General features: G+C 40.7%; 1 protein-coding gene across 1 annotated transcript; it reads left to right on the top strand.

The window, feature by feature from the left end:
- Positions 1–4,285: 4,285 nt before the first annotated feature.
- Positions 4,286–11,359, top strand: LOC104511727 (tropomodulin-3-like; the record flags this gene model as incomplete). Its single annotated transcript, XM_010154447.1, has 7 exons — positions 4,286–4,408; positions 5,005–5,094; positions 5,597–5,727; positions 6,914–7,021; positions 7,765–7,908; positions 8,262–8,406; positions 10,811–11,359. Coding segments are annotated over 7 exons (773 nt in total), but the record flags the coding sequence as incomplete, so codon positions are not given.
- Between the last annotated feature and the right edge of the window lie 1,411 nt (positions 11,360–12,770).

Genomic DNA, 12,770 nt, shown 5'->3' with positions numbered 1-12,770 from the left:
ATTCCTGCCAGGGTATGTTTGTTCTGCGTAGATTTGCATTTCATGTAAATTCTGCTTCAGTGTTGCCTTTTTTTCCCCTGCTGCTCTATCACCTGGAAAATATTGTTAGGCTGAAACTAGTCACCTGGCTGGAGTGCTGCCCTGCTCAGGTGTTGCGGTAGATCACCACTGGCTCCTGTTGCAGAAGGATTTGGGATGCAGTGTTCTCTTTTTGCCTTTAGAGCGCTGCATGTTGTAAAATGAAGCTCATGTCCTGTAGAAGCTTTGGAGAAACAACTTGTCGAATTGACATTCTCCATACAAGACCACTAGGACAAAGTAAGATGAGATGCTTGAGCCTTAATGTAGAACAGTGTTCCAACCCGCTGCTGTGTGCTCTGTAATCAGACGACGAGTAACAGTGCTGTTTCTACAGGAAGACACTGAGAAAGTCACTTGAATTAAAAAATAAAAGGTATTAAATTGTGCTTACAAGTGAATTGATGAACCAAAGTCTGTCACGTGGTAAGAATTGGTGGTGGTCAAATTGTGGATTATAGCCATTTTTGGACTGATGAAGCGTTGTGGAGCGTAAGATGTATAAATTGAAATCAGGGAGGTTTAGATTAGATGTCAGGAAGAAATTCTTCCCAGAGAGGGTGGTGAGGCACTGGGACAGGTTGCCCAGAGAAGCTGTGGATGCCCCATCCCTGGATGTCTTCAAGGCCAGGCTGGATGAGGCTTGGAGCAACCTGGTCTAGGGGAAGGTGTCCCTACCTATGGCAGGGGGGTTGGAACTAGATGATCTTTAAGGTCCCTTCCAACCCAAACCAGTCTATGATTCTATGTAAGGAATATATCGGATGTTGCTCACTCTTCTCCAGGAAGTCCCTGATGCGATGGGCTTGTAGTCCGTTGTCCTCAGGTGAGGCTCGATTCCTTTTCTGCAGAGCACTGCAAAGTGAATTTTAGCCTTTGTTCTGATCGGGAAGCCGTGGTCACTCGCTGCCTGCTAGCATGGACAACAGGTGGGAATAGTACCGGCAATACGCAGTGTGTGGCCATGCCGGACAGACCTGATTTCTGCAAGGCTTTCGGTCCCACCTTGGGTGCTGTGAGTCTGTGTGTGAAATGTCTCGGGGGCTTCAACAGCCAGCGTCATCCTTCTGAGCAATGCGGTGGTGTGGGACTGGGAACTGCAACTTGGTTCCGGAGCAAAGGAAGCCTGGGAGTTAATCCTGGGGTGTGCACCATTTGGCATGTTAGCTGAAGGCATTGAGGGCCTGAATGTATAATTATTACAGAAACGATGCAAACATCTCTGAAATCTGCCTCTTCCTGTTGTGTTGCTTAATCTTTGCGGTATCCCTGTTGGCTGGGAGGGAGGATGTCATGTTCCTGTATGCGATCAAATCCCTGCTTCTTGGAAACGTTCCATTTGAGGGCCGAGAAAGCTGTTCATCCCGTGGGCTGCACAGATGTGTAGCCTTTTCCTTTATTTTTTTTAAAGCTTACATGAGTAAGGAGGGAAGGGAATTGCCAAACCATCTTGGCAGCAGGCCTTGAGTTAGATCATTGTCCCCAGAGACACAGAGGTCTTACCCTTTTTGAACTGAGTTTGTTACTAGAAGTGGGGTGTGGGGAAGGACCTGCGTTCATGTGTGGCCTTGTAAACCTCTGAGCTAGGGTGAGATGAAGCCAGTGAATGAGCAATTATATACACAAGGGTGTGACCCGTTTTATAACAAAACCTGCTCCTGGCCCAGTTCATGTGACTGGGGTTGGCTGCGATTTCTGGAGGAGAGTGACTCTTAATGTTTTTGCTTTAATAAAAACTGAATATGCTTTTTCTTTTTTTTTAGGTTATCTTAAGAGTCAGGCATGTATGGATAAATTTAGTCTTAGAAAGCGAAGTTTAGAAGCAGAAGTTCCTAACCTATGCATTTAAGAATTATTTAGAGTGACGCCAGGAAAAGTAGTTCTCTTTTGTGGGTACTGTGGGGGGAACCAGACAAGAGGCTGATCTAGGTAGAACTGCATTTTAACAAAGTTGCCGTTAATTGAGGTCGGTTTCCTTCTCCCACTCGCTGCCTGCTGCAAATAGGATGACGTGAACGAAGGGCTCTAATCACGCTTTCTTTCTCTTCTACTTCCTTGTACTGTGAAATACTTAATTTTTTTACCAGTCTGTGTTACTGAGGGAAAACAAGACAAACCTAGCTAATGAAAGGCTTCAGATCCTGGGCCTGCTGTTCAGTGTTTTGTGGGTTAATGAAAACCCTGTCAAACATTCTCATCTGTCTTCTGAAAACTGCCATTTAAGTTGAAAGTTATTCTCTCCCCAGTAGGCGATGCTGGTAAAGTAAAATAGGGGTAGAAATGTATCAGTAGTATCAAAACAAACATTTCCTACCTAGGCCTTCAATTTCTGAAGGTTTTCTTTTAAACCTGAATCACCACCAACAGTTTCTTTTGCTCTGTCCATCAAGCAGGAGGTATGGGTGGTAATGCATGTCAGCTGCTTTCAGCTACCGGTTGCAGTCAGTACAGTTATGTAAGGAGATTTATTTTCTGCTTCTAAATATGGATAATGGCCATTTATACAACTTTCCGAAGAGATAGCAACCCGGGAACAAAAGTACTGTGTTGCTAGCAACAGGTCTTAGTCATCAGACCGTGTTGTCAGAGGAAAACCTGATACACGCCTTTGTAATCTGTGCGAGTGGTAAAGCATAGAGTTCCTTCAGAAAGAAAACGAACCGCAAGCTTTTGTGATCTAGGATGGGAATGGGGAGAGAGAGAAAAGGTGGGTGGATTTTGTCCTGCCCATGTCTGCGGCGGGACATGGGCACTGACTTCAGGCATTGCTTCTCACAGGTGGTGAAACCAAAATCCAGCTTCGGCGGAATTTCCCAGAAATAAAACAAACATCCCTATAAAGCTTCTTGTCACTGGGAGGTATTTAAAAATGCTAAACTTGGCCTTAGTAAGAAGAAACACTTTTCTGCAGTGTGAGGCACAAAAATCTTAGGCTTCTGCCCAGCTGATGTGATTCTGGTGTGGGGTGGGTTGTCATCGTGTCCTTGGGATGAGCAACCGTGATTTGTGTATGTGGTTTTTGGCTATGAAGATGGGAATTGGTGGGTTCCTGATCTAGCACTGCGTCTTCACAGGGAGATGCTCGACACCGCTTCCTTCCCACCCCAGGAGATAACTACGGGAAGTTGGAACCCCTTTCCCACAGCTCTGTCTACTGGTAGCTCAGGCAAATGGGAAAGTCTGAAAAACTCGGAATAACTTTTAGATTTTCAGTTTTCTAGTTGTGAGTTACTTGTACCAAATACATCGGTTTTGTTCTCTCATACAGCACCGGAGGGTTTATTTACCACGTTAATTTGTCCTGAACCTAAGCACCCCTTACCTCTCCTGTGTTCTCATCCGAGGTAGACTTCTTTGTTCTGAAAGGCCAGTGCTAAATCATTAAAATCTGAACTGATTTCAGAATAACTGTTTGAGCAGCTTTCTCATAATCTAACTTTTCAGCTGAAGATAATGCAGGAATTATGCTAAACCCACAGAGCTCTGTTTATAATGCATGTCTCCTAAAATGCCTTGTCCCAGTACCTGTTCGTAATGACTGAGGCTTGGGTGCAGAATGTGATGTTGCTACCTCTCCTTTTCCCACTGAATCTTCCGTGACTTTTCCATGTATCACTGTAAAAACAGGGTCATTGTCAGGGAAGTCTGTTACCTTGTTTTGTGCTTTTCACAGACCACGGTTTTCTCAGGCATCCCCCTTTTTTACTTCAAAATTGGGTAAACATCTGAAATAAGTATTGTGTATGCAGGGAGCACTCAGGTCTGTGATTTTAGATGATTCTTTGATGCTCTGTTTCTCCGAGATGTTCCGATTGCAGTCCTGCCTGGATGCCTTTCTCCCTTGAGAGGATATCAGTCACCGTTCTCTAGCAATACTAAATTTTCCTTGCAGGCACTTTTTCTAGGCTGTTTAAAATGTATAATGGAGGCTTGTATTTCACTTTCTAATACTTAGGAGAAACAAATAAAATTGGAGTCATGATACAGACTCCTGAAAATTTGGAGTAAGTAATGTTACCTTCCTCGTATGTTCTTTCCACATCTCACTTTCAAGAAGAAACAGGGGAAACCTCATTCCTTTTTTGTCCTTGGTGCTTTTCTCAGGATTTACTAACTGCAGTATGTGTTCCTCAAGCACAGAAAAGTTTAAAGGGAAGTAGCTGTATAATACAAAGTAACATCAGACTCTCTGTTTTCTTTACTCCAGGGAAAATATTTATCCCCAAGCAAAAGCCCATACAGTCTTATACAGAAGAAAAATTCTCTCTGGACCCGGAACTGGAGGAAGCCTTGACCAGTGCCACAGACACAGAATTAGGTGACCTTGCAGGTTAGTTTTTGGCAAGTATGAATGGGCTGGCGCATATTTAGACGAGAAAGATCTATAATCAATGTAGTAACGTATTTGTTGTCTGAAATGTGACTGTATGAGGTTGCAGTTGGGGTAGAAACTAGAACGTGTTACATGCCAGTTTGGTTGTAGCGCATCATCTTTGTTGATTTGTGATAATTTACAGGAAGGTAGATGACTTTGGCCTGCGTAAGTTTTCTTACTTTCAAACTCAAAACCTTTAAGTTCATTCCTCAGACTGGCTGGTTTTTGGTGTGTACGCTACTGCTTTTTCTTGCGTACAAGACGGTGTTGCTTTGTGTCTGTGTTCTTCAGGCTTCAGTTAGGAATTTTGTGACTTAAACGCTTGAACCTCATGAGATCAAGTCTTTCTAAGATGTGAAAGCCAACTAAAAAAAGCCTATAATTAATTTTTTTTTCTATTTTTCTTTAAATTATTAAGCAATAGAATTGCTTATTGTACTGCTAACTGGGTGTTTTACAAACATCAGTTGTTATTATTCCAGGGAACTCTGCACCGTAGCTGATTTATTCAGAAATGCTAATGTTGTTTTTTGCTTTTTCTCCTTTCACAGCTATACTGGGAATGTCCAACTTGATAACGAACAATCAGTTCTGTGATGTAGTAGGAAGCAGTAACGGGATTGACAAAGACAGCTTCTCCAGTAAGTGTGCTAGATAAAGGAGTTCTTTGTACTGCACACAGTTACTATAGCATTAAATATTTCTTGTAGCATTAACTATTTCTTGTTGCGGTACCATTCTTTATAGACTCTTCAGTCTTGAATTGGAAATGAGCACCACGCCTATAACATCGCTAATTGGGTTCTGGCATTAATGTGTCTATGTCTGCTAAGGTCTATTCTGCAGTTAATTCACTCGGAGCGGGGGATAAAAATAGGCATAAACATGCATTTGTGTGCATTGGGTTTTAGGTTTCGTGTTTGTAATTCAATTCCTGTGTGCTTTCTGAAAAAAGCTGGTGTTCAAGAAAAGCAGGAGGGCTTTGGAAAAGACTTGAGCTTTATGGAAATATGGTCAGGAGAGGATGGCATGCTTTTTGGGTGGGGGAGTGATGTAAAGACTGATGAAATGAGCTCTAAATACAGTAAATATTTGGTATGTGCATCATCATGTATGTTTGATCACAATTAAATGCCTTTTCAGATATAGTGAAAGGTGAAAAGATGTTGCCTGTTTTTGATGAACCACCAAATCCCACAAATGTGGAGGAGACACTGCAAAGGATTAAAGATAATGATTCCCGTCTTGTTGAAGTTAATCTAAATAACATTAAGGTAATTTAATGAAGTCTGCAGTAAATGTGCTGCTTTTTGTCAGCAGAAGACACTGTAAGCTGTAAATACTACGAGAGAGCACGATAGCCTTAAGTGCAGCAGCCTTTCTGCTAAGTGTTGCAGTGTGTGTAATCTCAGGAACCTGAAGCTAAACGGATAAGGCATCTTGGTTTCTTTTGCCAAATGTGTATTTAAAAAATCTTAGATTTTCCTGCTGCCATCCTCTATTTCTGCTGCCGCCAAGTTGGCGACAGCTCCGGCATATCCACCACTGTGGAGTTAACTACTCCTTTGAATCCTTCGTCCTTGACGAAGCGACGTGCTCTCAGTTACTGCTCTATCTGTACCTAACGTCCTTCTGGTTCTTGTACCAAGAGTTGTCGGCAATTAGGGCAGCTTCTGCTTTGTAAATGTACCAGTTGTGGTTTTAAAAATGACTAAAACTGTTGTATATTTGCGTGAAAGGAAACGGAACTGTAGCACTCCTGACTTCCCGTGCAGACAGCTAGTGAGGTGCCTGTGCTATTGGTGCCCTTAGTAAAGGAAGAAAACAAAATACATGGTCTAAGAATATTGTACAATAGAGAAATGCTAGCCAAAATAAATGCCTAAAAAGGCAACAGAACAAAACTGCTGATATAACAAACTGAGGCATTTTCTACCCTAATTAATTACCTAAATTACTCCATTTAAGCTTGGCTGCTACTACAGTGTAAAAATTACCAAATCATAAATTGGCAAATTCTGGAATTCTTTTTAATACAACACAGAGGATGAAATGTTAATGGTTTCACCAGCTTACAGCTCTAAATCTTTTTATATTTGTGAGAGGCTAATTTGGTGCTGATAGTTAGCAGAATGTTCAGTTCATGTAAAGTTTGCTTAGTAACAGTTCCAAGTCAGCTACATATTTTTTAACACTTCTAGCGTGGCAATGGCATCACTGTAGTAAAGATGACTGTGCTTTATAGAAGCGGTGACTCTAATAGCCATTGCATTTTACACACAGCTTTGGGCCTTCCCTTTGAGAGAGCTGGAGACCAGTAGTAGTTAATACTATAAGTTTTGCTGTAAGGAGAATTAAGATAATGGAAGGAGTTGAAGGAGAATAAGATAATGGAAGAAGTTGGGGGGAGGGGATAAACTTGTGTATCCCAAGAGACTGAAAAGCTATTTTTAATTCAAGAACATTCCAATTCCAACGCTGAAAGAATTTGCAAAAGCCTTAGAAACCAACACGCATGTGAAGAAGTTCAGCCTTGCAGCCACCCGAAGCAATGATCCTGTTGCTGTGGTAAGTACCCTGGCTAATGTGCCAGGGAAGCTGAGGGGTGGAAAGACAATGGTGAGGGGTTGAACTGAATCCTGTTGTAATCCATATGTAATAAAAATCTAAAAAGGCTTTTTGTTTAAAGTCTCATGTAGTTTTGTTGGGGTTTTTTGCATTGCAACTTGATATAAAAAATACTTAAAGGTTATGATTATTGTGATGGCAAATGTCAGCAGTTGCCTATTCTTGTTTCCTTATTTTCTCAAAAATAAAATCAGGTCGATGCCACTTCCATGAGTGCTTTTAGCTACAAGCTGGTACTGTGCTTAGCGCTTTGAATTTTACCTCTCTTTCAAATCTGTGGACACAAGCATTTTGAAAGTCAGATCTCCTGTTTACAAATTAACCAGATCTAATTCTCCTTTCAGTTGACTAACGCCCTTTCTTTGGCCTTTGCTTGGCATCCTGCATTACTCAGTGTATGCTCTGAAGGCTTACAGAGTGGAATCGATCCAATATGCTAATTTCAGGCTATTTCTATGCTGTGTAGCTTTTTCGTTTGTAACCAGGGAAAGAAAGGCTTTTCTTGACTAAATACTATTAAAAAAGGGAATGTAGGTAATGCCTGGTTGAAGACACGCTTCAGTCTGAAACAATAAGTGAAAGCATAGCTACACCATGGGTCAGTGAACGTGTTGCTCCTCTTGAACTAGTTAGCGGAAATCAGCTAAATTCAAAAGCTGAATGTTGCTTTCTTGTGTTCAAAGGCTCTTGCAGGTATGCTGAGAGTAAACACAAAATTGAAAAGTTTAAATGTAGAATCAAACTTCATCACTGGAGTTGGAATTTTGGCACTGGTCGATGCGCTGAAGGACAATGAAACACTGACAGAGATCAAAATTGATAATCAGGTAAGTGGGGTGGTGGTAATACCATAATTAAAAATCCATCTGTCCTAGTCGACTGAATATTTTTTAGAAGGCAGCTTGTGATAAACTTTCCAAAATATTTTACTTTTAAATATTTCAATCCCGTGAATGATTGTCCTTAAGAATCTCAGAAGCATCCAGTTGAAGTTGATTCCTGGTCACTTCTGTGCTTGCTTGTGCTTTAGAGTGCACAAACATGTTTTATGCCCTTCTGCCTTTAAGACTAATCAAAATGGAGCTAGGTGTTTACCGACTAACACGCTGGAAGCATTCTGATCTCTTTCAGGGCGATACGTGTAAGCTCTGTTGTCTTTGTGTGCCTTTTATTTCAACAGAGGCAGCAGCTGGGCACAGTTGCAGAAGTAGAAATTGCCAAGATGCTTGAAGAAAACACCAAGATCATCAAATTTGGATACCATTTCACACAACAGGGACCTCGAGCCAGGGCAGCTGCAGCGATCACGAAAAACAATGATTTGGGTAAGACCTGCCAGCACCTGTTAAATGAATGTGTGTGGCACAGGTTTTAAAGATGTCTGGGTTTTTGACACTGTTGACATAAGGATACGAGGAGATCAGTTTCAGATTTCTCCTGTGCTTTACTCCTCTTCTATTCCTGCTTGATGTTCTCCTTTTATGTTCTTGTGGAGCATTCAGGTGTATGAGATGAGGGGTTTTAGTGTAGTCAGAACAAGAGCGTTCAAATTCCACGTGAGTTGTGGCCCAGGGAGCAAAAATAATAGTTTTGATCGTTCAGTTTTAGTCAGGTAAGAGTCATAGTTTCTTTAAACGCAGTACTTGACGTGATAGTGCAGGATGCCCTCTTCAGTGTCAGTACACCCAGTCTCACCTGGATTGCTTGAGTAAGGAAACTGCACGTACTGTCACGTGCAGAGGCCAGGACGTCTCTTCCCTTATGGTTCTGTTCACGCACAGGTACCTTCCCTGCCCCTCTTAAAGGGACGTGGCCGCAGCAGCATCTCTACTTGCTGCACTAAGTGTTCTTGGAGCTCTTCTGTTAGAATCCTCCCCAAAGGGACCAGCACAAAATTGGTTAATAATATACCATGAGATTGGATATCATTTGTATGATCATGTCAAATACTTTAAGCTGTCAGGTACAAGCAGATAGTGTGGTTCATCTCATTAAATAGAATTACATTTTAAAACTCCATTTAAACGTTTTGGCTTTAGATGCTTTGGGATAAGGATTACATGTCCTATCAGCCTGGAAACGGTCCAGGCAGTTCAGCAGTAGTTCAGGGATACATTAGAGGGAATGGCACCGGAATTTGGTTTAAAGATCTGCTTCCCCTCGGAGTAAAGGTTAAAGTGGAGAACAGCTCTGACAGGTGGAGGAGGATTAACAGAATAAAGCAGAGAGAGAAGAAGGGCATTCGGACACTGCGTAACTGTTTCTCCAAATAGACTCTAAACCCGTTATTTTTTCGTCATAACGCTTCAGGTGTGTCTCGACTTTCTTTTAAGGTTTCTCTTTTCACAAGTTCTCATTTCAGTGTTTGACTTTCGGAATTCTGTGTTTCTATTGATAATCTCACCTTTTTTTCTTTGCTTTCTTAGTCTGGAGTATGCGAGTAAAAGCTCCTGCAAATACCTTTTCACCTCTCCAGCCCTGAAGCTACAGAGACAGGTTACTCTGAATACCCATTTGGGTACGGAGCACCCAATACTGAGGTGTTCAGTCTCTCACTTCTCTCTTTGTATGTCTCTTCTAAAAAACCAGTCTTCTACGTCTTCTTTCTCCCTCGTTTACCCTGTGCTCTACTACTTCCCCTTTCTTTGTCTGCAACTGTGTGCGTGTTGCTTTTAACTGCATGATTGGAGAAGCCACTCTTCCATCTGTTCCTGCGATTTGCTGAACGCCAGGATGCGTAACTTCTGTTGCTGGCGAGAACGATTTGGATTCCAAGGGGGTTAAGGCTGTGCATTACGCTCAAAGCGGGCGATAGATTGGCTTTGTAAAGAGTGAAATTATAGTGTGATTCTGTTCTGATGGTTGCGTCAGGCTGTATCTAAAGCATTTCTTGAGACAGGAAGAAGGAGGGGAAACAAAACGGCTTTCCCTCTGCTATTCTGATCTGAAGGTAAAGATTATCAGCTCAAATTGCAAATATCCATAAAACTACATAATTTCCTATAAGTGAGAGAACAGAATCACTTTCTTCCTTTATAGATGTCCTTGCTCCACTCTTTCAAAAAGTGGAGATGCCCTTTAAATGAGGCTAGAGGTCTTAGACATTATACTGTGTCTGCACAGCAAAGGGAAACACAGTTTGATAGGGGAAGAAGAACATGTCAATTAAAAATACTACAAATTTTGAGCAAAACTCCAGTCATTCAGTCAATCTTACATAGTCTTACGTCTAATCAGCATGTGAGCTTTAGTGATTTAATTCACAAAGTTTTGTTGCTCTTGAATTTTCTGATAAATGAGTATTTTCAGTTTAATAAATGAAATGGTTTAGCCTATTGAACATCACACATTTTTCCCGAGTGTATATATGGATGTAGGTACACTGTGAAACTCCTGTACTGTTCCTTTTGAAGCCATGTGCCCTTGATTCTCCACCACTAGAAAACTGCAGTGTGAAAAAAGAGAGTACTGCCTAAATCTGCTTACCACACATAAAATGATTAATGTTCCTGCAAGTCTCTCCTCACCAATATTTGCAGCTCTTCTTCAATAACATAAATGCTGCTAAAGCAGAAGCTTAAAAATCATGGAAGATACGAAGCATTAATTGCCTTAAGTTGTGCCAGTTCATGCGACAAAGCGGCTGCATAAACTGTTGATGTAGAAATTCAAAAAGTAGTTACGATGATAAAATAGCAATGCATTTTTTTTTTCTTGCTCTCATTCCAGTTCGCAAGAGAAGGGTTGAAGGAGACAACTAGTAGATCCTGTCAGAACGTCGTGGAGATTCCGAGGGTCGTCAAGGCACGCTCATCACCGTGGGCTTTGGCAGTCTTGGACTGCATTTACCTGGGTTAGAAGGGAAAAGACTGGAAACCCCATTCCTTTTAAAGCAAAGCTATATTAATAATCTGCTGGTATGTGTCAGGTTTTCACACTGAGACACAGTAACTACACCAGTCTCTGTACCATAGTTTTAAATTTTTTAAGGACTTTTTTTTTTTTTGTATTTCAAGACTTCGGCTGTGCTTTCTACTAAAACTATAATTGCCAATCAGTGGTGTAATTGTCTGTAGTCAGAGAATGGGACGTTCAAGTTTGTTGGGCAAATAGCGACCCAATTGAAATGACAGAAAATCAGGGGGTGCTTATTTACATGGAGGGGTGTGTATATTCTTGAAAACAATGCATTAGTGATAAGGGATTCTTCACACAACAGTTGGACTCGTTTAGAGCTGTTCAGCCTTGTTCATGTGCACTGAAGAGAAATCTTTCACAGCTGTCTTATTTGTAATTCTTTTTTATTTTCGATTCGTTCTTGATACTGTGATTAAGTTTAAAGACCTCCCTTTAAACCAGACAAATGAATTGGCTAAGGACTTCTCCCAAGAGATTTGAGGGACTAATTAAAAAAGTGGAAGCCTTGCTAAAACAAAAAAACCTGAAAACCTCATTTTGCAAGGCTCCTACTTCTATTAGACCTAAATCCTTAAAGTCTTTTTCAAGACGTCCCATAATGTATCTTGCTCTGTATCTAAACTGGATATGTTTTTAGACTGATTTCATGTGTACATCAGCGTTATTTAGTTTATATTCTTTGTTTAAAAATCCTTATCTACATTCATAAGTATCAATTTCTGTAGAAGTAGTGGACATGCATTTGTTAAATTCTGCATAATTCTGTACAGGAGAAGCAGCTTTAACTGTAAAACCACTGTTCTGAGTTGCTGGCAAGTAGAAAAAATCCTTTTTTTTCCGAGCTGTTGCATTAAGCTATTAGTTCTTCATATAAATCTATCATTGTTTAATAAAGCAATGAAGTAACACTTTTAAGAAAGGTTTTTTCTATTCTACTTATGTATTGATGCCGAAACACTACATAAGACAAGCAGAAATTAACAAATAGGCAGTGTCGAATCTGTATGGCGTAGTGATTATTAAAGTACTTAAAGTTCTGTAAGCAAAATAATAAGGCAACAAGAATCACTTCAGCTTCTGTACATAATCACAGTAAACTCCTTTGAAATAATACGAAAATCTAGAGGCTTTTTGGTGTAGGTCTGTTTGGACTCTGCTGTACGAGTTGGCTCAGTGTTGTCACGAGACTCAGAAACGTTCTAACGGACTGCTGGGCTCTATAGCAACAGAGAATTCAACTGACAGCTGTTTGCATCAAAGGATCATAATACGGTGAGCATTTTAGGCAGAGAAAACGTACTGGACACAGATTTTTTTTTGCATCTGGCTGTATATAGCACAGAAATTTAGGAGAGCAACTCGTTGACACTGTGCCCATGTTGTAATCTGCTGCAAAACTTGTCTGGGATCTTTAAAGACAGACTTTATTCTGGAGGTGACTTTGAATTTTACTGCAACTGTACAGAGAATTTTAAACCATAGTGCCTTCAGTGAGGATGTATATAACTGGTTTATACTTGTGGAAGAACACTTGTTTTCCTGTTTCAAAATCAGCCTTTTATTATAACTCCAAATAAATGTGTGCTCTGAAAAGCAAGCGGGAATTAATTCTGTGAAAACCAAAGACTAAATACTATAACTTTCAGACAACTAAGAGTAATACGAGTGGCAACAAAAAGGGCTTCTTTTGGTTTGAGCTTTTATAAATTTTCAAGAGCTTTTAGATTTTGAACCTCAAGTTCTTACATAGTGCGCATAAAGTCACAGCTTA

This window comes from Eurypyga helias, unplaced genomic scaffold (assembly GCF_000690775.1).
Source record: "Eurypyga helias isolate BGI_N326 unplaced genomic scaffold, ASM69077v1 scaffold15266, whole genome shotgun sequence".
In the NCBI taxonomy this organism is placed as follows: Eukaryota; Metazoa; Chordata; class Aves; order Eurypygiformes; family Eurypygidae; genus Eurypyga; species Eurypyga helias.
This window is presented reverse-complemented; position numbering and strand designations above follow the sequence as displayed.